Source organism: Carassius gibelio, chromosome A1, assembly GCF_023724105.1.
Source record: "Carassius gibelio isolate Cgi1373 ecotype wild population from Czech Republic chromosome A1, carGib1.2-hapl.c, whole genome shotgun sequence".
Taxonomy (NCBI): Eukaryota; Metazoa; Chordata; class Actinopteri; order Cypriniformes; family Cyprinidae; genus Carassius; species Carassius gibelio.
The window spans coordinates 6833520-6859075 of record NC_068371.1 but is presented as its reverse complement, the minus strand read 5'-3'; the positions used below and the strand labels follow the sequence as shown (position 1 = coordinate 6859075).

At 35.0% G+C, this 25556-nt stretch overlaps 1 protein-coding gene across 8 annotated transcripts in view; it reads left to right on the top strand.

The window, feature by feature from the left end:
- The first annotated feature begins 1056 nt into the window (after window positions 1-1056).
- The window catches only part of LOC127970172 (uncharacterized), a 139979-nt gene continuing 115479 nt past the window's right edge, over window positions 1057-25556 (top strand). For 4 of the 8 annotated variants that reach the window (XM_052572855.1, XM_052572943.1, XM_052572776.1 and 1 more), the window contains exons 1-2: window positions 1057-1523; window positions 2027-2182. In XM_052572855.1, coding sequence (XP_052428815.1) covers window positions 1491-1523; window positions 2027-2182 — 189 coding nt within the window. In that variant the 5' untranslated portion in view covers window positions 1057-1490. The remainder of the gene's footprint in view (window positions 1524-2026; window positions 2183-25556) is intronic. The other 4 variants (XM_052572602.1, XM_052572685.1, XM_052573086.1 and 1 more) reach the window with 1 other exon arrangement.

The window sequence follows — 25556 nt, the reverse complement described above, 5'->3', positions numbered from 1 at the left end:
TATATTAATAATTATTATAATTTTATATATTATCATACACACATTACATATTGCTAAATTAAACTGACTTACAATGAAAAACATAAAAGATTATATTAAGAACAATAAGGATTGCAATCTCATTAATATAAAGACATGACAATGTTTGTTTCTGCAGAACCGTGTAATTTTCCTCAAATACATTGAACATAGCAGCATGTTTAATTATGGCTGTCATCATGCTGTTCACTGTCTCTGGTGCTGAAACTCTTTTATTCTATTTACATATTTTCTTCACTCATAATTCAGTCTACTGCTGCAAAGAATTTAAGGCTGGATTTCTCTGAAGTGGAGTGAGTTCTTCTACCATTTCTGGGAGCTGAAACACAATTTAGATAAGCTAAAACAGAAAACCACAAGCTTATGATTACGCACACTAGTAAGTGAATGGAACACTTTGTGGTTACAGCCAGAAACAAAAATAGGTTTCTAACAACAAGAAACATCTTCAAGTAAATGCCTTATTATACAAATAAACAAAACACAGGTACATTAATTCTTGGAGGTTTAGAAACCAATGAAAAAATAGCCATGTAGCTGGAATATGCAATATAGGAAACCCATAATGACGATCAGCACTTTAGGTCATCTCCATCGTCACATTAAACATAATAATATTGTCAAAAAATTTAATAAATAAATATATAATAAATAATAAACAAAAAAAAGATCATGTTTAAATATATGGCTTCTCTGCCTCTTTTAAAGTTTTACACAGTTGTATTTTAAAAAAATGAGCACTTTAACATATTGAAACATATACAAACTATTTAACATTCTGTTACATTGAAATGTGTAGTAATTCAAAATGAAGTTGCCAAAGAAGTTATTTAATTGGTGGAGAAAACCTAAAAGAGCTTTTTACTTGTTTAAAAAAAAAAAAAAAAAAAAACTCCCCTCCCACCACTATGAACCAGACCATTCACACTAAGGGTCCTCATCCTGATCTGTCACTGAGATGGAGCGAGCAAGAGTTACAGTCATCATACTTGTGTGTACGTCCGTATTTGTGTTTTTAAATTTTGTATTTTATGCCATTGTATTGATTCGATTGATAGTCCCCTTTAATGTGTTTGAACTTGTATTTTCTTTTGCAGGTGTTTTGTTCTGTGAACAGCAGAGAGTCTTTGGGGCAGAAGTGGACATGAGAGTTAAAGCAGGAGACAACATCACTCTCTACTGTGACTGTGTCATACCATTAGGATCACTGATTGTTTGGTTGAGAAACTGCTCACATGAGCATCAACCATCTCTGTTAATAGAGACTGAAAACCTGTTCTTGGGGATGTTTCCACGTTTTAGTTTCGTGCTCAACAGCTCCAGTAACTCCTATGATCTACATATTACAGATGTCAGTGTCTCTGATGAGGGAATATACTACTGTGCGAAAACAGAAAATAAAATAAGTAAAGATGTAAACGGCATCATAAATAAAAAATCTGAGTACGAGTATGGAAACTGGAAAACTCGTCTATCTGTCTTGGGTGAGAAAAATTTTCACTGTTGTTCATGTTGATTCGTTTTTTGTTAAAGAACTTCTTTCTTTTATTTTCATAATATTTTTAATATAGTTAACGAAAAGTCTTGCACATATACCGTACTTATGCTGACACAATCCTGCAGTCAAACTTAGAACTGCAGGAAACTGCATCTATTAGGTATAAAAATGTTATGGCATAACATTACATTATGGGTGCACTAATGTGCATGAATTAATTCTTAACTAACGCACAGATAATCCTGAGTTAAAACCATTCATTAATGATAACTACATCAGCAAATAATAAAGAGTCTATTTGATTCATAGATCAAGTAGTATATAAATTGCTATTAATTAAATGGATCATTGTGAATTAATTCTTTAACAACATTTTTTATTGTAATAGGATGTTAAAATAAAATGTATATATTAATTAAATATATAAAATAAAACATGTATCTTAAATGAATTGTGAGACTGTTTATAAATGGCTTATGTTTGATTTAGAGCCAGTGTGTCCTGGTTCTGAGCGGTTCAACACCTCCTCCACACCTCCTGCATCAGACTGTGTGCTCTGCTGGACGCTGCTGTTCAGTGTGTGTCCAGTGTGTGTTCTCCTCTTCTCCATCTGTGTGTACTGCATCTGTCAGAGGAAAACTACAGGTGATCTTTCACTCCTGAACTCAATTACATTACAGCTATAATGTGCCTGATATTATCACAGCTCTAGATTTGCTTTCATACAGTATCACATAAAAATGGTAAAATATCACAGTCACCGTAATGAAAACTTTATATAATGCCTTTGATCAGTCAATTGAGCTTGTGAAGTACAATTTTAAATCTCACTTAATTTGATCTGAACCAAGTTGACTCTTACGTTATTTTATTTTCCTTTAGATTCTGTCGCTGAAACACAAACTGAGAACAGATTTGTTGAGGTATTGTATTTTACACTTGAAATGTACACTTGCTTGATAGTTTAAAGTTATATAAATTATATCTATATAATATATTACCTAATAAATTATATATAATATAATATAATATAATATAATATAATATAATATAATATAATATAATATAATATAATATATAGAAGAAAACAGATTAAAAAAAAATATTAATATATTAAAAAAATGCATGTTTTCCAGGGTGGTGGTGAATTATGTTATGCTTCATTGGAGATGCCTTCCATACGGCGGAAAAAGCTGAAGAAAAAAACAGTTCAGAGTTCAGACTTTAGTGTTTATTCTGAGGTCCGAGCCAACAGAACATAAAAGAAATGTTGTTCAGTAGTAATTTGCACCGGATGGTTTTAAGAATAATGAGACAAATTATATTCTTTGTGGCATTTTCTCCTATGGCATCCAATTTTGGTTTTATTCCCCCCAAAAAAAACTTTATTTTTATTAGTGTATTGATGGTTTTGTTGATGTTTGATGTATCATAAGTTATGTTCTAGACAAAGAACATACTATTTAATGAATTCTCAGAATGTTTATGCTTAAATAAAAATAAGAAGTGTTCTTACATTTGACTTAATTTGATTTTTTAAAATTAACATTAACGTTACAGTGTAAATGTATTAGTGTGATATAATGAACAGCATTGTTGTTTTTTCAACTTGATTCACCTAACAAATGGTTACTAGGCAGTGGTTAATTTAATATGTTTGCATTTAGCCTCAGCAATGTATTTTTTTTTCTTTGTACTGATGACTCAGGTTGTACTGTTCAAGAAAATGAAGGTGAGAGTACACACCCCAAATATTTCCACTTGAGCATGCAACAGTGAACATCATGAACATCAAGTGTTTGTGTTTAATCTGGTGTGGCTGCATGCTGGACATGTGCATGAAAGTGTGAAAACAGACAAAAACAGAAAGAAGCATGTTGAAAAAAGTTAACTGCAACGTGTTAATAAATGTAAGTGTACTGTATATACTTCCTCAATCAGATAATCAGGAAATTATTCAGATACTACTACTACAAAAAAAGAGAAAAAAAGAAAGAAAGAAAAAAAAACAGAAAAAAAACCCAGACCACAGATGGTATTAAATGACACTTAAACCTCTGAGTATAATCAGGCGTTTTAATTACAATTTTAGATGTATTTGAGTTGTATCTGAAATCATTTTCATTTGACGTGCAGTTATAGGCATTTTCAGGTTACAGCGCCACCTTTTGGCTAAAAAAACTAAGCTAGAATGTTATATGGGTGCATGCTATTCTTATGTTAAGCTTTGTGACAACACACTTATCGCCTTTTAAAAATGTTTAATCCAAGCCACGTCCAAAACAGTTCATTTTCTGATGTTCTGATCTGATGTTGCAGTTTTGATCTCAGGTTTTTCCTGAACTTGTTCATAATTACTGTTAACATTGGATCTCTAGAGAAATAATTAGTGAATTAACTGAAATTACAGGAATATTGAGATGAGCTTTAAGGACTAGTTATTTAAGAAAGGTTTATTCACAAAAGATGTGGTAAAATTAGAAAAAAAGTAATACATGTAATGAAATTACCTCCTTTACAATTTTTCTATACGCTGTTTTACTGACAATAATATCTAATGGATTTTCCATTTACTAGGTTATTTGTTTAAGATAGAAAGGGAATGTATTTTAGGCATTCTTCGGTAAATGATACATTTGCATTATTTTGTCACATCACACACTGTCCTTAAAACTTCAGAATAGTGAATTAAATTAAGTAGGACTTCAGCACATTGGACAGCTCCAAATGCTGAACATGTGAGACATTAATTACTGCATCTTCTATCTTACTTTGGAATGTAACGGGTACTTTTGAAATGAGACTTATTGATTACCTTATGCAGCTGACAAGTGCAACCTTTCGATAGAGAAGCCTTTTGAAATGAGACCCAGAGCCTGGAGACTTTCTTGAAGAGTTCACCCAAAGATTTGTTGAAAATTTACGCCTTCTAAAATGTAGATGAGATGACATCACTTGCACACCAATGGATTTCTCCAGTGAATGGATGCCATTTAAATGAGAGTTTAAACACCTTAATAAAGCACAAGTTATCCACATGACACCAGTCCATCAATAAACATCTTTTAAAGTGAAAAGATGCATGTTTGTTAGAAAAAACGATTCACAATAAAGATGCTTTTAATGTATTCCTAAATGTTGCTTCTAAAATACAAGACCTTGGTTCATAATATGGGTCTATAACCATAAGAATTTTTTTTTGCTCAGCTGAATCAGTAAAGAAATTTGCACAGATCAAGCACTGCGTACAAGTGAAAACAGTCAAATATAGCTCTAAACAAATATTTGTTGCAGGTATGATAAAGAACAAACTCATGTACATCTTGGATATGCTGAAGGTGAGTAAATGTTCATAAAATTTTAATTTTGGGTGAACAGCTAAGATATAAGAAAAGGGACTGTGATTGAATTAAAGAAATATCCAGACCAGTTATATTGGTTATTGTTAAAGAATACACATGCAGCAACAAGTGAGGCTGGAAGAACTCACATCCAACACCATCAGCACTCCTCAGGGCTGTGTTTTCTCCCCACTTTTCTTCTCTCTCTACACAAATGACTGCACCTCTAAAGACCCCTCTGTCAAGCTCCTGTCGTCGGCCTCATCCAGGACGGTGACAAGTCTGCTTACAGACAGAAGGTTAAATTAAAGAAACATCCAGACCTTTAATTTTATGTTGATTATTGTTGAATAATTGAAAAATGCCAAATATTAAAACTGTGTTTAAATGATAAACTGCAGAACTAACTTATGCCAGACTTTTCAAAAAAAAAAAAAAAGAAAAAAAAAAAAAGAAAAAAAAAATTGTTTATATGAGAGATTAATCTTAAAATGAACTCAAACCTTATTTTGATAGCCATAAGGAAACTTCCCTAGTGCGTGAATTATTGTGAGCTAGATGCCTTCGAGCAAATAAATAATAATAACCAACATACGAACACAAACAAAGGCTAAAGGGAATTTTTTTTTGTTTGGTGAGTTTGATGACGTGTATGTCAAAGTTGTGGAGACGATTGTGGACTTCAGGAGAACCCCCCCCCCCCCCCCCCCCCTTCACTCTCCCTCCACTCACTATCATGGAGAGTATTTTGACTGTCATGTGGAGTCATTCAGTTTCCTGGGCACAACCATCTCTCAGGATCTGAAGTGAGACACTGATAAAGACTCCATTGTGAAAATTTCAACCTGCCATAGGCACAGATGACACAGGTTTACTCAGCTATTATTCAGTTGATTCTGTGCTCTACTATAACTTTCTGGTTTGAGTCAGTCAACAAATCAGATTTAAGAAGTCCGCAACGGACAACGGAGTTATGAAATGGGCAGGTAACATCATCAAAGACCCCTCTCACCCCAGACACAATCTGTTTGCTCTTCTCCCCTCAGGCAGACGCTACTCTGTGCACTAGAACATCTAGGCATAATCCCCTCCCCCATGCCATTTCCAGCTTAAACAGGTAACATGCAGTATGACTCATTACCTGTGTTACGTAACTAATTTCCTTAAATCATTCTACATCTTAAATTATTGCCTTTCTCAAGTATTATGTAAATACATATGCATATCTCCTTATTTAAACAGTTCTAAATAGAGTAAAATTGCACAAATCTGTACATAAATCAATCTACTGTTCCAGATTCAGACACATTATCTATTGCTAAGTCTCACTATTTGTTTCTTTTTTTGATTCTGTTTTCATGACAGATGTGTACAGTATGTATGCATGTATTCATGAATGTGCTAGGAGCAAAAAAAAACTGCTTAAAACCCGTGTTTGAAGAATCAGTGGCAAATTCTTTCAATCTACAAAATAAAGGCTGTGAGTCAGAACCACCAGATTGTCCTTGCAAAGTTTATAAAAACATCCTTTGAACACAGACGCATTGTAGGCTGCTGGTCCAGGAAACAGCCCTCCAAAAAAAAAAAAAAAAAAGAACTGCACACATCTGAATATTTGGGTTGAATATTTCTGGAATAGTGTTGTAAATACAACTGTAGTGCCTTCCAGTAAGTCACTTCAGACGCCTCAGGGGTTTCAATATATTCTTGGTTTATTCCAGTAAAAAATAAAATGTGATTTAACTGATAAATAATCCACAAGTAAATAAATTGAAAACCATATGCCTGCTGGCGTCCATTCATTTCCAACATCAAGTTCAAACTCCTTTGTCTGCCACTAATTGGCACAGGTGTGCAATTTAACTCATTCTGTTCCAAGGCCTTTCAAGACCACAATATCATAATTCACCAGCAGGGGTCACTAAATTAACTTAAACATAAATATCATATGGCTGGCTCCTATGGCTCCTACACACCGGCCCTCTTATTGCTACCGGCTATATAGGTACAATAATAACTAAACAGAAAACATGGAGCCATACATTATAATATACACAGAAAAGATAAATTTGTCAAATCATCAATAATCAGAATCATTCACACGTATACAATACAACATACATACAATTCAATTCAACAATATCAGTTCGAATTAAAGTTCATCAATAGTTCTTTTTTAGAGTCCTTCTTGTTCAATATATAATGTAAACAACAAAACATGAGTCCATTATGCCACAAGAGGCATTGTGCATTCAAAGGTCAATTTCAGTGTGTATTTATGTGTATACGCGCATGTGTGCACGTTGCAAGAAATTTCTTGCTCGAATAGTCCTTGGTCCATTGTGCGCTTGTAAAGATCAGTACATATAAGTTCTTACAAGGTAAAGTAATCATCACATATACATTGGTCATTCATATCTACATGTCATTTTCCATCAATAAACAAACCTTTGTAATTGGTCTGTCTATAACACTTGTCTTTGTTTTTAAAGTCAAACTACGAACAATTCCCTTTGAATCTTTCTTTGTGTCAATAACCTTCCCTAACATCCAAGATCCCCTAGGGGCAGTAGGGTCTGCAATTAACACAATGTCACCATTTGCATAGTTTCTTTTCTTGTTAAACCATTTCTGTCTCTCTTGTAGGTTTGGAAGATATTCTCTAACCCATCTTTTCCAAAATATATCAGCTAAGTATTGTATTTGCTTCCATCTACGTCTACTATACGTGTCTGATTTCTGAAATAAGCCAGGTGGTAATGTAGGTTGCCCTTTAAGAAGTAAAAGGTGGTTGGGCGTTAAAGGTTCAAGGTCATTTGGACTATCCGGATTTGTGGTAAGTGGGCGACTATTCATTATGGCTTCTACCTCACAGATGAAAGTGTGAAGAGATTCATCATCTAGAATTTGATCCTTTGTTAGTGATAGAAGTGTTTGTTTGACCTGTTTTATTAACCTCTCCCATACTCCTCCAAAGTGTGAAGCGGCAGGTGGGTTGAAAATCCATTCTATGCCCTTTTGTTGCAGAGAAACTTGGAGTTTGTGGTTTTGGTTCCACTCTTTTATGGCCTTCTTTAGTTCAGAGTCAGCTGATGTCAGGTTAGTTCCATTGTCAGATCTTATTTGACGCACTTGCCCTCGTCTGCATATGAATCTGCGGATTGCATTGATGCATGAATCAGTGTCAAGTGAATTGGCTATTTCCAAATGTATTGCTCGAGTTGTGAAACAGGTAAAGATGACACCATATCTTTTCACTTCACTGCGTCCTCTTTTTACTACAATTGGACCAAAGAAGTCTGCTCCAACAAAGGTAAATGGTGGTAAATCTGGTGTTATTCTTTCTTTTGGCAAGTCTGCCATTTTTTGTTCTCCTAGGTTTGAATGTAAGCGTTTGCAGAACACACACTCAGACCGTATTTTTCTAGCAAGGGAATTTGCTGCTGGAATCCAGTATTGCTGTCGCAGCTTGGCTAACATGTGATTCCTTCCACAGTGGCCAAGTTGTTCATGAATGTGTTTCAACACCAGTTTGGACACATGATGGTGTTTTGGAAGAATCATAGGATGTTTTTGGTCCTCTGGCATAGCCATTTTGCTTAATCTCCCTCCTGTACGAAGTATACCATCTTGCAGAATAGGATCAAGCTTACGAATGTGGCTCTGACGACTGACGTGAGTGTTTTCTTTTTGCAAGGTTTCGATTTCTTCTGGAAATGCCTCCATTTGTGTAAAACGTACGATTGCATTTTCTGCTCTTTTGACATCTTCTAAAGTAATCTGCTGTACATTCATAAATTTTTTTGACGATTTGCATTTTTCTTTCCATCAGACATTTTTTCTCTGCATTTGAGTTCTTACTTGTGTTGGTAAGTATTTCCTTTCGTTTGTGACTTAGTTGCAAGAGAACGTCCTTTAGCTTAAGTAACCAAGCTACTGCTCTGGTTAGATTGTTCCAATTTGAGTGATAGTGTATGAATGTATGAGTAGGATTTTGTTCTTCCTTTACAATTAAGTTCATGATGAGAACGTCCTTCTTCACTTCCACATCAGCATCCTCATCACCTTCATGCGTTTGTGTGAAAATATCGGAATTTGTCCATTCAGATTCATGACATTTGAGGAATTCTGGACCATTTAGCCAAGCCTTTGAATTCAGAAGAGCACTGGCCTTGAGACCACGAGATGCACAATCTGCTGGATTTTGTTTAGTGTTTATGTATCTCCATTGTTTTACCTTGGTAAATTCTCTGATTGTGTTCACTCTATTGGCCACGAATGTTTTAAATCTTTTGTTCTCATTCTGAATGTACTTCAATGTTGATGTACTATCTGTCCAGAAAATGGAGTTCTCAAGAGCAAGTTGTAACTCTGCTTTGATCATTCTATCCATTCTTACCGCAAGAACTGCTGCAGTGAGTTCCATTCTTGGCATTGTAGTATGTTTCAGTGGTGCAACTCGTGATTTCCCCATTATAAATGAGGTGTGCACTTCAAGTTTTGAATTTGTGAGACGAAGGTACGTGACACAGCCATAACCACTTTCAGATGCGTCACTAAAGTGGTGTAGTTGTGCAGATGTTATTGGACCAAAGCTCTTTGGCTTGAGACATCTGTTGACACTGAGCTCCCCAATGCAACTTAGACCTGCCATCCATTCACGCCACATCTCTATGTAGTGGTCTGGTAGGTCTTTGTCCCAGGCGAAATTGAGCTTGCAAAGATCTTGCAGAATGTTCTTAGCAGTGAGGACGAATGGACAGATAAAGCCAAGAGGATCGTATACTGAGGATATGATGGACAGTATTCCTCTTCGAGTATATGGCTGCTGTTTCAGGCTCACTGCGAAAGTGAGTTTGTCTCTTTCTATGTGCCATTGTATGCCAAGGGTTCTTTCTGTAGGAAGATCATTGGATTCCAAGTCAAGGTCTTTGACCTCCTTTGCTCTGGCTGCCTGTGGGATGGACATTAGTACTGTTCTGCTGTTACTTATCCACTTGTGCAAACGAAAGCCTCCCATTGAGCAAGCCTTTTCAAGCTCTTTTAGCAACATCACAGCATCAGTTTCAGTGGGCACTGATTTCAAGCAATCATCTACATAAAAATCTTGCTTAATTGTTTCCACCGTTTCTGGCGAAAAGAGATCTTTGAAATCTTCGGCAGCTTGTCTGAGGGCAAAACTTGCACAACTTGGTGAAGATGTTGCCCCAAATAAATGCACTGTCATTCTGTGTTCTTTCAAAGGTAATCCTGTGTCACCATTTGGCCACCATAGAAAGCGCAAAAAGTCCACATGCTTCTCCATAACTCTTACCTGGTGAAACATGCTTTCCACATCTGCCATAAGGGCGATTGGCTCCTGGCGGAAACGCAACAAGACACCTACCAGATTACTGGTGAGATTTGGACCTTGTATTAATTTGCTATTCAAGGATGTTCCCTGGAAGGATGCAGAGCAATCGAATACAACTCTTAGGGAGCCCTTCTTTGGATGGTGCACTCCATGATGTGGAATGTACCACACCTTTCCACTTTGTGTTTCCAGTTCATCAACTGGCACCGCTTCTGCGTGACCTTTTTCAAGCATTCCTTCTAGAAATGCAGTATACTCTCTATGATATCGTTCATTCTTGTCAAATTTTCTTTTCAGAGACATAACACGTTGCTGTGCCTGTTGGTAGTTGTTTGGCATCATTACGTCATTTTCTTTAAAAGGTAACGGTAAGTAATAATGCCCATTTCTCAGTTCCTTTGAACTTTCCATCATAGACATGAACCTTTTGTCTTCGACTGACATCTCTGATTTCTCCTCAGCTGCAAGTTCTGGAAAATCCTGATGATACTGTTTAATCAACAAGTCATTCAAATCTGCTACAGATATGCGATTAACTACAATACATGAGTGACTTCCTTGCATTTGACATGTTGTTTCTTGCATGAGCCCGTTGACGACCCATCCTAAGGGTGTGTTAACAGCATATGGCCCATTACCTCTACTGTTTATCACCTTCCATGGCTCCATAAGCTTTGCAGCATTTGTGCCTATTAACAACTCAATGTCAGCATCCAATTGTGGAATCTTCACCTCATGTAAGTATTTCCATTTCTCTAGTGATTTTTGTGTTGGTATGTGTCGTTTTGAAACTGGTAATTTTGTTTGAGTATAAACTTCTGGGAGTTTATGATACAGCAGGCCTTCCATATTGCTGACTTCAAGGCCAGAGACTATACTGCTGTGGACACTTTTCTCCTGTCCCATTGTACACAAGAGTATTGTGGTGTTTTTACCAGAGACGTTTAACTTTCTTTTCAGTGAGTCAGTACAAAATGTAGCTGAGCTACCGGGATCCAGAAATGCATGAGTATTTATGACTTTGTCAGAATTTGAGACCTTTACTTTCACTGGCACAATAGCAAGAGTGCACTGTTTTGATTGACCGACCTCCATTAGTTCATCATCTTCTACGGATACCATGGCACTACTCAATGGTTTGTTTCCAGTTACAATGCAGTCATCTTTAATTACATCTTTTACTTTACCAGTATGAATGTGAAGGATAGTTGGATGAGACAGAGAACATGTTTCACATTTCATTCTATTTTTGCATGTTTTGCTAACGTGTCCCTTTGTTAGACAACCAAAGCACATCCCGCTTGTTTTCAGGAATTCTATTTTCTCACTATTTGGTTTGGACTTAAACTTTTCACAATTTTCAAATGTGTGATTTCTTTCACAAAATAAGCAAGGTCTTTCAAGGTAACACTTATTTGCATTCCGTTTGTGTTCATTTTGTGACTCGTTCTTTTTTATTTCAGATGCTTGAGCAACTGTAGTGGCAAAGCTGGTCCTCCCACTAGGTTTGGTGATAGGTTTTTGTGGTTTAGGTCTTGACGTTATTTTGCTCTCCATTGAGATGTGGATGTCACCAAATATTGGATCAAGCATTGCTCTGGACTGTCTATCAATAAAGTCTATTAAGTCTTTGAATGTTGCTCTGTGTTTGTTATCTTGCATGCTACACACATTTGCTCGCCATTTATCTCGCAGCTTATATGGGAGTTTAGACACAATGAGTCTTAAATTAGTGGAACTTTCAAGCTCTTTTAATCCATCAATGTCTTGCATTGTATTGTAGCAGCTATGTAAAAATAGAGCATATGATTGCAACCCATTTCCATCCTCTGGTTTGATGGTTGACCAGTTTAAGGCTTTATTCATGTAAGCAGATGCTATTTTATAGCAGTTTCCAAAATGGTATTCGAGCTGCCTTTTAGCTTCCTTATATGCAACGGTAGGATCCATATGCATGAAGCTACTGACAAGGTTTCTGGGCTGGTTTCTTGTATACTGTTGTAAGTAATATAGCCTGTCATCCATATTTGTAGTTTTACTCTCAACACATTGCTCAAATGCTTTGATGAATGTCCTATATTGAAGAACATCACCATCGAATATGGGAATTTCTCTATCTGGCAGAAGAGAAAGTGTTTGTTGTTTCACTAACATTTCAGTGATTTGAGTTTGACTTTTTAAAATATCAGTGACGTTTTTGTCATAGCCATTTGGGTGAATCGCTCTTTCTATTGGCACTGAAACGCTCGAGTTTACATTTTGTTGTGCACCTAAAGTTTGCCTAGGGTCACTTCGAGGGGCTGATCCTTCTCTCTTGGATTTCATTGGTCTTTGTGCTGTTGCAGGGAGGTTATATTCGGTCGGTGTACCGTATTTATATTCGCCCGACACTGAACGTTGTTCTTCAGCTTCCCTGAATACTTTAACCCTTGCCTCTGCGGCAGCCAGTTCGGAATCTATGACCATTTTCTCTCTTCGTGCCTTTAATTTTGCAATAATATTTGCTTCTTCAATATCAAGGTCAAGTTTATTATTCAAAGCCTGTGCCTTTGCTCTAATAGCCGCGCATTCTGCTTCAGCCTTTAGATGCGTGAGAGATTCTCGTGATGCGCCACTGAGAGCGCTTGTCGCTTTGCAGCTATGCGTGACACTGTGCGCTACTTGAGATGCGCTATCTTGGGGCTTAACAGTACCAATATCGTCCTGCTCGTCTTTCTCATTATCATCATCTTGATCAACCTCGAGCCAGTTCGTGACATCATCTAAGAAGCTTTTGAAAAGGTGATATTTGGGTTGGTACCAGTCTAAATCATCAGCCTCCTTTTCATATTCATCTTTTATTAATTGTTGTACAGTTGCTTGTAAACTAATAAACTCAGCAAAAAATCCATCAAACGAGTTAACTTGTCTCCTGACAGTTTCTTTGTCCTGTCCTGCTTCAATAAGACTGTTAATTTCATTTCGTTTGCGTGTTAAAACACCAAGCTTTCCCCTTCGTGTTGCAATTAACTTAAACAGTTGTTTTTCTTCAGACGAATCCTGCTCTACAGTCTCTTCGTCAGACATTTTTCAAGGATCAACTCCAAAGTTCAACACATCAATGAGATCAATTTATGTTTATGGTGTAAACACGTTGGCTCATGTTCAAAGTCATTGTAAGAGCTCAGCGGCCCGGTCCAATTCAGCGGTTTACTCACAAACTTTAGAGAACGCTGCTCCCAGTCTTTCAAGTATTCCTAGAAGTCCTTGAATCAAACTTTCCAATAGCAGAGGTTTTCAACTATGTAGTGCCTTCCAGTAAGTCACTTCAGACGCCTCAGGGGTTTCAATATATTCTTGGTTTATTCCAGTAAAAAATAAAATGTGATTTAACTGATAAATAATCCACAAGTAAATAAATTGAAAACCATATGCCTGCTGGCGTCCATTCATTTCCAACATCAAGTTCAAACTCCTTTGTCTGCCACTAATTGGCACAGGTGTGCAATTTAACTCATTCTGTTCCAAGGCCTTTCAAGACCACAATATCATAATTCACCAGCAGGGGTCACTAAATTAACTTAAACATAAATATCATATGGCTGGCTCCTATGGCTCCTACAACAACTTAACCACTGATGTCTAACTGTGTCCTCTTTTGGAAGGCCAAACAATAGTCTCGCTTTCACATCGCAACACACAGCATCACACATGGCGGGCAAAAGTGATGAATGTCCGGAGGACTTGAGTTTGGCGTGGTCGGTGGATTTGACAAAGGAGCTTGCTCAAACACATTTGATGATCCCAGGCTGGACTCCACTTTGTCCACGGTGAGAGCTGATCCGGAGATCCAAAGCATGAAGTTAATGTATTTTCTCAGTGACCAGCACAGATCAGCTCTAGGCATGACAAAGAGGATATCCTCTTTTAGAAGGCCAAACAAAGTAGTTTCGCTTTCACAACAAATCAAACAGCGTCTTCAAACATGGCGGCAGCAGCAACAATACTACAGCGAGAACAAAAGTTATATCTCTTTGATTAAATAAAGAATATCTCTTTGGGTTTGAGACTTTAGTCTTTGCAACTTTAGGGATATTATCTATGCACGGACAACTTGTAACACTCCAAAGAAAGAGAAAATGTTTTAACTGCATCATATGACCCCTTTAAAATGTGTCTGTGATGATCATATAATGCTTTCATTAGGTATATAATGCATATTTGACATATATAATGCTTTTTTTATAAGCAGGAAAGTATGCACGGCTGCAAAACCTGAGTTTTGAGTGCTGTCTCCAAAAAATAAAATAAAATAAAAACTACATTCCTGCTCATTTTAGTTGCTCATAAGTAGTAAGATACATTCCTTATTTTCCTTTTTTTGTTATCATTCGCACTGGTGCATAATTGATTCTTAAGTACATTTAAAATAAATTTGAAATCAAGTAGATGTAAATTAATAAAAAGGTTTTCTTTTAAACCCTATTTCCAAATGTCTTTGTTTACACTCAAAGATAGGTCTTGTCTCATTCTCATGTAAAAAGATAACCATCTTAACCACAAATGTTTCCATTCAGTTTACTGATTGTGTGCATATGAGAGAGATGTAGATAGGACATAGGTTAGTTTGTGTCTGGAAATGCTTTTGTGGTGGGTTTGTGTAAAATGCAATGTCTGCAAAGGCTTGATTTGCATCTGCAGACTTCAAAAATACCCTTTGATGGATGAGTATGTATCAATTACAGCACAGTGGACAGCACACAGTGCTGAACAACTGAACAACATCTGCATTATTGCATATATGATTGTGCTTCCTGTTTGTTTGAAGACGTATTAAGAGAAGAGACATCTCTATTAGGACCTCACAGACATATTTAACAATTTACACCACATGTTCAGATTTTAATATTATTTTTAATCATTTTCAAATATTAATAAAAAATTGCAAACCTCAGGCAAATATCATCACTAGAATAGATTTTTGACCCACAGGTTTATCAACTAATTAACTAATGGTCACTGAGTAAATTTAATGTAGGCTGTAATTTGTTCTTGAGGAGGTATTCTAAAAAAGGGAAAAATTTGCTATGGTTTCAGCCCTTACTATAATTTTCTGTCCAGCACAAGATTTATCATAACAAGAATTGGGCATATTCATGGCTCTTTGCTCTCCTTTAATTTAAAAAAAAAAAAACAGTTCTTTATGCACTCCTATAAATCTATTTGATCCATAAGGACCAGTAAGTCTTGCTAACTGTTACGATCTCCAGCTGGAGTGCCCATGTACTCCACCAGAGGGCACTTCACCCCTGACTCTTGCCATTCTACCCTGGACTACATATACCGTGATCCTTTGCACGGACTCAGCATCTATTGCAAAAACCTGTATCTATCACCCAATTAGTCTCACTCCAGTCTCAGTCTCACTGTATCTATCACCCCCCCCCCCCGTTCATTCATTGCTTAGTCTTGAAAGTGTCTCTCTGCTGTTCTTAGCCTTGTATTCTGGTCCCTTTGTTGTAGTTGATATCTTTGCCTGATTTCCTGATCATCCTTATTGTCTTAAGTTTTCTTTCCTAATTGTTTGGACTGACTACCTTGTTTATGACCTTATGCCTGTTTATGGGCTATGGCTTTGGATTACCCCTGAAATATATTGAATTTGGATCGTCAAACTTTGTGTCCCTGTGCAGATTGTGACTTTAACATTGCACTTATATTTTGTAGTTGGACATGATTTATTGATCTTCACTTATATTTAGTTAAATTACACCGTGTTACACAAAAGACTGTATCATATGTTTCTGTCTCATAATTTAACGTAGCTAATTTAATCTTGATGGACATCTGTCAGTGTCAGTTTAACCATAGAGCATTAGCAGAAATTGTTTGAGCAAGTACTTCTCTCCTTCAAAATATGCACTATAACCTACACTCAAAACCACACAAAGATAATGGAAACGTGTGCTTTGTGACCAATGATCAACCAAGAGATGGAAAGAGAGAGTCTCATGATGTTTTGCAAATGAAATGTGAGCGGTCTGAATGAAAAACTTGTGGGTTTCCTGTTCCTTGATGTTTCGATGTTAAACTGAACCTATTACAATAAAACAAAGAACCTCATTAATTGTGCATGTAAACTTTGATTAAGAATATTAGACATTCATGACAGGCATGAACTGGACAATTGCACGTGAAATGTAAAGCATAAAATGTCTCAAATAAGGACATCTGCATGTCTGAAATAAATATATTGTTGAAAATAATTTAAAGTAATCTTGAACATTTGCATTTTTATGAACTGCAGCTGGCTGATCACAAAGCCAAATCAGAGTAAAAAAGTTTTTAAGGTGACTGTGTAAAACTTCTCATACTTCTTACATACAAACAGTAAATCAGTTTACTGCCAGCCCCTCATGATGCAGGCCATTTTAGGTAAAACTTTCCAGTGATGTTTACCAATCAGATGAGAGATGAAGTTTGCATTAAGATCCTCACCAGTGTCAGTTATTCACAATCACTCACTGAGATGGAGAGGTCAAGAGTTGCTCTCATCATGCTTATGTGTAAGAAAAAAAAGAAAAATTCAGTCGTTTTTAAGAGCTTTTTTAATAACAGTGTCACCACTGTGAATATTTTGTAGAAATATTTTTGAATATATTGTACATTTTGAAGTGTTAAAGTTGTTTTGTTCTTTTACAGTTTTACTCTTCCATCAGACAAGAATCTATGGAGAAGAAGTGGAGATGAAAGTCAGACCAGGAGACAACATCACTCTCTACTGTGATCAGTCTCTAACTTCTGGTGTAGTCATTGTATGGATAAGAAACTGCTCTCATGAAAATCAACCCTCTCTCATAATAAATTTTACGAAATGGGAACTGAAGTTACTTCAGCGTTTCAGCTCTATCTACAACCGCTACAGTAATTCTTATGATCTACATATTTCCAACATCAGTGACTCTGATCTGGGACTGTACTACTGTGCAGAACTAAAGAATAAGGTAAACAAAGATGACAAAGGCATCATCACCTCATCAGAAGTGTATTATTATGGAAACCGCACAACTCATCTCTCTGGAAGGTAAGAAAAAAATTCTATATTATTACATTGTGTAATTCTAAAGAACTTTAACTTCCTCTGTGAAAAATCAAAATGACTAGAACAAAAATATGTTTATTAACATTCATTGATACATTTGTGTTAATCTAGAACAAGTGACTTCCTGTTCTGAACCCTCCGCTCCTCCTGACTGTGTGCTCTGCTGGACGCTGCTGTTCAGTGTGTGTCCGGTGTGTGTTCTCCTCTCTTCACTCCTGTCCTCCGTCTGTGTGTTCTGCTTCTGTCGGGCTCAAACTACAGGTAAACCATTCACTCTTCATTTCTTTGACATCTTTTTTCCTACATTGTTTTTTTTTGCACTTAAAAAATGGCAACCTAAAAATATATATATACATAAAAATGTCAGTGCAATCTTAATACATAAATATTGGTCTATAATATATATATATATATATATATATATATATATATATATATATATATATATATATATATTAATGTGTGCTGAAGTACCTTTGTTCAGACCTGCATTATTTTCTCAATTTACTTGCATCTATTCATATTTAGGTTCTGATTGGAGTGCAGAGATGCTCACAGCGGATGTTAATAAGGTATCCATATTATTATTTGTTTTCTGTAAATTTTCAAACTTTCCCTAGTGAAAAATAAATATGCTAAAATGTAATTGAAATACATTTATTTCCAGCTAAGTACTACAGATACATTTACATATTTATGCACTAAATAAAAATACCCTGCAATTGTACTTTTGGTATAGTAAACTGGTATACACAAAATCTGCAAAATGTTATGCTTGATGCATTTTAATTGTGCGAAAGTAGAACTAAAGTCCAAATAAAGATATAATGAAGTATATTTGATTGAGTTAAAGTGGAACTATTGCAACTATTTTTAAGGTACACTTTAAATATCTTGGATTTAAAGACAGATATTATTCAGAAATCATACAGTCCTTATAATAGTGAAATTAAAAAACATTTTAGGCTTAATATTGAGTATGCATTGTGCAGAAGTATTACTCCAAATAGAATGTAATTAGAATTTGTATATCAGTAAGTCTCGAGCGTCAGTAAATATGTTAATAGATTTGAACTATACTTAGTATGAAATAAATGTTTTTTAAATATATTTTACTAAGGTTGTCATGCATTTCCTGTTCATTTCAGTGGGATCCTATGGAGAATTATCAGTGTGAGATGAGTAAGAATGGAAAGATCTGCCTTCACACTGAAGTCTCTTATAGACTATTGACCTCTGCCTATCCCAATGCCAAGATGTGATCCAAGATGTGATCATGTTTTTCTCAAGCATGCTTTTTAACTACAAAACCAGTCATAAGTGTTAATTTTTCTAAATTGATATTTATAAAGCATCTGAAATAAAATTAATAAGCTTTCCACTGTTGTATGGTTTATTAGGAACAGACATTATTTGGGCTGAGATACAACTATTTGAAAATCTGGAATCTGAGGTGCAAAAAAAAAAACAAACAAAAAAAAAAAATACTGGGAAAATCACCTCTAAAGATATCCAAATGAAGTTTTAGCAATGCATATTTCTTATAAAAAATTAAGTTTTGATATATTTTTACGGTAGGAAATTTACTAAATATCTTCATGGAACATGATGTTAACATCCTAATGATTTTGACAAAAGAAAAATCTATATTTTTGACCAATACAATGTTTTTTTGGTTATTGCTAAAAAATATACCCCTTTGTCTTAAGACTGGTTTTGTGGTCCAGGGTCACATTAAGTATGCACGCACAAACATGAAACAAACTTGGAACATATAGAATTATCATCTTCATCTTCATAGAATTACACATTTACATATGTAATTACCCATAAAGCAAAACATATTCACAAAAGGTAAATCACTTTTACAAATGCTGAAAGTTGAAATAAAATATGAGCAAAATAGAAAAAGGTTTTCAGTTTTAATTTTGTTATTAAATGTTATCTGTACATTTTCTGATTTTACATTTTATTTTTATTATAAAATAACAATAATTATATATTTTTTGAGAGTGAGTGAAGACTTCATATAATAACTAGGTGTTTATCAGCAAAGTCAAGTCACCTTTATTTATATAGCACTACAATTCAGATTGTTTAAAGGCAGCTTAACAGTAATAAACATAACAGAATCAATAAAGCAAACTTCTTCAAATATGAGACAAGGTTCAACTCGATCTCATGAATATGCATTTCTGTACCATGAGTTTTCTATTTATATTTGACACTATTTATACGCAGAAATTGACTGTGGTGTTTATATGATATGCAATGGTTAGGATTAGGGGTATGGGGATAGGTGTGTATTAAACTGTATGTACTAAACCAAAACTGCATATCATATGCACACCAAAGTCAATTTATAAATAGCATCCGAAATAGAAACCGAAAATCAGGCTATTGCATTTTCATCAGACCGGGCTCAAAAAGTTAGTGACAGCAACTTCTCAGTGTGCGATTTGCAGTTTGTAATCTCTTTGTTTCTCATAGCAGGAACCCTGAAAAACAGGGCTAATCAAACAATAATTAATTGAAATAATTTATCTTTATTAAATGTTTAAAGAATAAAGAAATCTACATGAAGAAATACAGAAATGTATAGTACTTTCAGAAATACAAAATATGCTTCAGCAGTCATATCAATATTTTAAAACAATATCAACATCAAAAGAGTGATTTTGAATAAAACTCATATGGAGCCACAAAACCTATATGATAACATAACCTATTTGATTTGACATTTTATATTCAGTTATGTTTCAGGGCAGGGGCGTGTCAATCATTTCAGAAGTGGGGGGGGGGGGGGGGATATCAAATGTAATAATAATGATAATACTAATAATGATGATAACATTGAATCAATAATAATAATAATATTTGTCAAATTGAAAAAAAACTTTAATGTCTTAAAATGTTAAATTTTCATCACAGAATAAGGCAGATTATATATTTTGTAACTTCTGTAGCTACTGTAATAAATGCTATGTCAGATAGCACTTTATCATTCAAATACTTTATTTATTATCTGGAGAAGACTTGAAAAACACACATATGTTGTTGCAATTGTTTATTGTCTTAACGTTTTATTAGTTATGGTTTATGCTTGTTATTCAGCTTAGTTACAGCAATCGCTGGATTCCTTTAGGTGCATCTCAATCAGCTTCCCTAGCTCCCGAGCAAATGAATCAGTATATAGTGTACACAGATTTGGTCACTGGTAAGTTTCCTGTCTTGACTCACTGCACGTTGGGACAGTGATCACTCAAATTCCATTGACATGATAACGTTCAACTAATAACGGACCACATAGTAGAACATCACTTTATGAATTAATAAACAACATAAAAAAGGTCTCTCTTTTCAATTCTTCTATCATATGTCTTTATATCTACAGAGTTGACTCATGTGGTTTGTGTTTCACGCTTTAGAAATGTGACATTATTTCCAGTAAGGGAGCATACTGGTATGTTTTTATATATAAGGCTATTTTAGGTCTTCTTCCATCCTACCTTCTGACCTACATCAGTGTAAAAGATATAGGGACTTACAATCTTCGGTCCCAGGATCTTGTTCTTTTGTCTGTACCAAGTGTTAGAACTGAGCTGGGGAAAAAGGCGTTTAACTTTGCTGCTCCTTTTGCATGGAACAAGTTACAGAAAAATTTGAAACTTAATAAGCTTGTCTCATTGGTTACTTTTAAGAGGATATTAACTGACTTGGAAACAGCCACATCTGGCTGTAGTTGTTCTGCATGATATGCTAAGGATTTGTGGTTGTTGTATCTGCTATTTTAGTTGTCTTATGTTATTGTGTATTCTGTGTTGTATGTATGGTTGTACTGCTGCCTATCTTGGCCAGGACACTCTTGAAAAAGAGATTTTTAATCTCAACGAGTACTTTCCTGGTTAAATAAAGGTGAAAAATAGTGAGTGCCGATGCAACATAGTTTTTGAGGTGCATTGTGGGATTTTTCAGGTGGCGAACGTTCCAGACAGCCTTTAAAATTGCCGGCCCCTTTAAAGCCCCTGGCCTAAAAGCTGTTTTACTTCATATCTAATGGGTCACATGGAGGCAGAAATTTTGAGATTTTAGCAGTTGGTCCAAATACCCACACATGTGCTCTTTTCTTTGACCACTTGTGTACTTGCATGACATATTTACTGTTTTTGGCCCAAGCCTTCAAGTGAGTATGATATTATTATCACCATCATTATTGATAGCTATGCTTCTAACAATAAGGTAAGTTTTCTTCTCATGCACCAAAGAGGGCTGGTAAGAAGTATAGGAAACCACAACCTTGCAAATATGTATGTGCATTATTATTTGTGTGTAAACTAGGGCCTGCATAGAGTGCACTGTTGTAATGGAATGATTGGTGGTTTTGACACCTCTTCAGAACCCAGAGCTTAACACATCTCAACCAAGTTTATACTTGTTCAATCATATGTACAAGTAAATAATTTACATATTTAGAGACCAATATACATACTAGTTACATAACTACAATAAATAATGATACCCCTCAATCAAATAAGAGCTGACTTCCGCTCTGAAGACCCTCACATTTATAAGTCACTGAGATTGCGTGTTACAGAGTTACAGTCCTCATTGTGCTGGGGAACTGTGATGGTAGGGCAGCGTTCAGAAAGGATTGCGGTTGTAGACCACAGGGGGGAGGGGGGAGGGGCAGGCAGGGGCCACTTGCACTTTTAGAGGGCACACTTTAAAAATTCATGTTGACCTACTTTCAGTATTATTCTTTAAGTCATTTTACACCATGTAATGTAACATTGCAATCTCTAAGAAAGCTATACACATTAAAACTCAAATGAATGTTTCATCATGTTTAATAGTTAAATAATTTTGTATTGCTTGTGCTTGTCATGTGACACACAGCAGCTACAATGGAACTTTATAAGTGACATAGGCTTACGTTTTATTTATTTTTTCCTTTTTATTCAAAATATTCCTAAACATGTTAACTACATCCTGAAATATCTTGATTCTCAAATATGTATAAGTAAATGCAATTTGTAATAATTTAACTATACATAACCCCCCCCCCCATTTTTTTTTTACTTAGGTAGCTACCAGATATGGTTGTCATGCCATTAAATATGTTGAATATGACTGACTTTGTATTTAATGTGAATTTAATAAAAACATTGTAAGTTACTAATTATAACACTTTCATGGTACAGAAAGAGAGGAAAGAACATTTATATTATCAAAAAACATTATCACTGACTTCATAGCCAGAGTTAAATCACTCTTAAAAACTCCCATTAAAATCACGGAAGCTATTTATATTGAAATATCTTTTGAAATATAAAAAAATATTGAATATCTTTTTTACATTCGCTTATTGCTTATTGGAGACGTGAACCATTTTAAATGATTAAGTTCGATTTGGTGAACTGGTTCAAGAAGATCTGGTTACATCGACCAAAATGTATTTTCGATGCTTCAAAAAATTCTAACTGACCCTCTGATGTCACATGGACTACTTTGATGATGTTTTTCTTACCTTTCTGGACATGGACAGTATACCGTACACACAGCTTCAATGGAGGGACTGAGAACTCTCGGACTAAATCTAAAATATCTTAAACTGTGTTCCGAAGATAAAGGGAGGTCTCACAGGTTTGGAACGACATGAGGGTGAGTTATTAATGACATCATTTTGATTATTGGATGAACTAACCCTTTAATAATAAATGCACGTTTTCTTGTCATATCACACACTGACATTGCAATTATGGAACACAGTGAATTTAATTAGAAAAATTTCGGAAATTCAGCACATTGGACAGCTCCAAGTGCTGAAAGGATTGAATAACAGTCATCTGCCTAAAATTTTATCTGATGTATGTGAGTCTCTCCACAAAATCAAGAAAGTAATAGGCCCTATTATGCTTTTTACTTTTTCATCTTCAGTTAGTGTTATTGCTGTTTGAGCATAAAAAGGATCTGCTAAATTACAAAGCTCAAAATCCACTATGACGAATGACTCATTTGGACTACTACGCATATTTTCCGGGATTTGTGATATCACAAATACAGACGAATGGGACAATCTCTGGTTCAGCTGCACTAGAGTAGGCAATAAGTGTTATCACTATGCTAGAGACATGTTAGCTTTCCCATGGCAGAGAAACTTGGTTACAATCACCCGGGTTTAAATCTTGGTCAAATTGATTTGTTTTTGATGCAATATTTAAACTGAAGCTAACATTTCCCAACCTTACACAAAGTGGAGCCAATCACAACACACACTGGCCCAGCTAATCAATCCTGGCATGGTGTATTTCAGAAGGTGTGCTTTGAATTGATACATGAACTATTTGGCAGTTCATGCCAGATTGGAGAGAGAGGTGTTGCAATAATGTAAAATATGTGAAAAATAATGTGTTTTTCGAACAATCTAATATAAGAGCCTGTTCTAGTACACCCCAAAACAAATCAAGACTTTGGAAAATAACATAATAGGACCCCTTTAAACCACATCTGCATTATCACCCCATAGAGCAAAAAATTATATTCAGCTCTTATCTGACATTAATAAATCACACATTGCTGTGTATTTATCCTTCTGAGGTGCATTTGCTGCATACTTCATTGGGGACGTCCTGTTTCAGAAAATGTATTCCTTGAGAGGCAGAAATTACTGTAATGTCTTTATTACTTTTGAACATAAAGGTTACTTTACTGAAATTAGTGGAAAAAAATATATACTGTATCACCTGTGTGTGACTGACAATGATGCCTCTGGAAAGTGCAGTCTTCAAAAAAATATTCTTTTTCATTTGCTGTTATTATTATTATTATTTTTTACAAGTAATTACAAAACAAAAATGCTGTTACTGTGTATTATGTAAGGCAGCATCAACAGACATGCTTTATATTATTATCTAATACTTTTACAGGTGTTTTGCTGTTCAGTTAGATTGATTGAGAAGAAGTGGAGATGAAAGTCAGACCAGGAGACAACATCAATCTCTACTCTGATCGCTCTATAACTTCTGGTTCCCTCATTGTATGGATAATAAACTGCACTCATGTAAATCATCACTCTTTTTTTAATGAAATATAAAAAAAAAATAAAATAAATAAAAAACTACATAGAAAAAGCTTCAGTATTTACAGTATTGTATCAAATATTACTCACACATTTAATATAACTTTTTGATTTAATTTATTGGATTAAAATCAATCAATCAATCAATGAATCAGTTAATAGATCCTTCTTATTTATCAGTATGCCCTTCTGTGCAATAAAGTTAAATGCATAAAACAAACTGCATAATTGAGGAACAGCATGTAGATCTCATCTTTGCAGCCCTGAATCAAAATTACTTTATTTGCTGTGCAGCACTCTGAAAAACTCAGATTTCTTTTCTATAGCATTAACATGAGTAAAATGGGCATCTTTGCTGCAGCAAAATGAAGAGTTGTTGATCAACAGGATGTTACAATGGTTTCTCTCAACTGTTTGCTCGCTCACTTACTCTTTCTCTTTCTCTCTCTTCTTGTGGTCAGCTGTACCTAACACAAATGTTTCCACAGGACCCTCAAACATACACTTGTCTGTCTGTCATATATATTTTGTACAAAATTCATAGCATTAATGCAATTTTGATTTGGGTGGATTCAACAAACAACATACTTTTATGTTGAAAATAATATTTTATTTTAAAAATAAAGAAATAAGTGAATCTACACATGAAGTACAAAATATGTCTAAACATGAAATAACAGTAATATTAATAGCCTTTATTTTACATGTAATGGGTCACCACATGCATGGGGTCAGAAATGTTGATATTAGCAGTCAGTCCCAATACTTACACTTGAGGTATTTTCTCTTGATCACTTGTCTACTTACATGATGTTTTTCCTAGTTTTATGTCAATAAGACTCACAGTTGACATGTTTTCGGTTTCATGTATGGTACAAGCTGTACTTAAATCATCAACCCCTTTTTCTGAGATTCCTGACACTGTATGATAATATGAGTAATATTAGAATGCTAAAATTGTATTTGTATATTTTCAAAACTTGACATTGGTCTATATCTATGCCTTTTGTTTCAGTATAATATATAAATTGATAATTTAATCTTTTTAGGTGGTGTATATATGGAACTAACAGTCATTAATGTGAGAATTTGGCTATTGTAGGTTTGGCAATTGCAAAGATTCAGTTACATATTATGTGTTATGATAGTTATTAAAGAAAACAGTG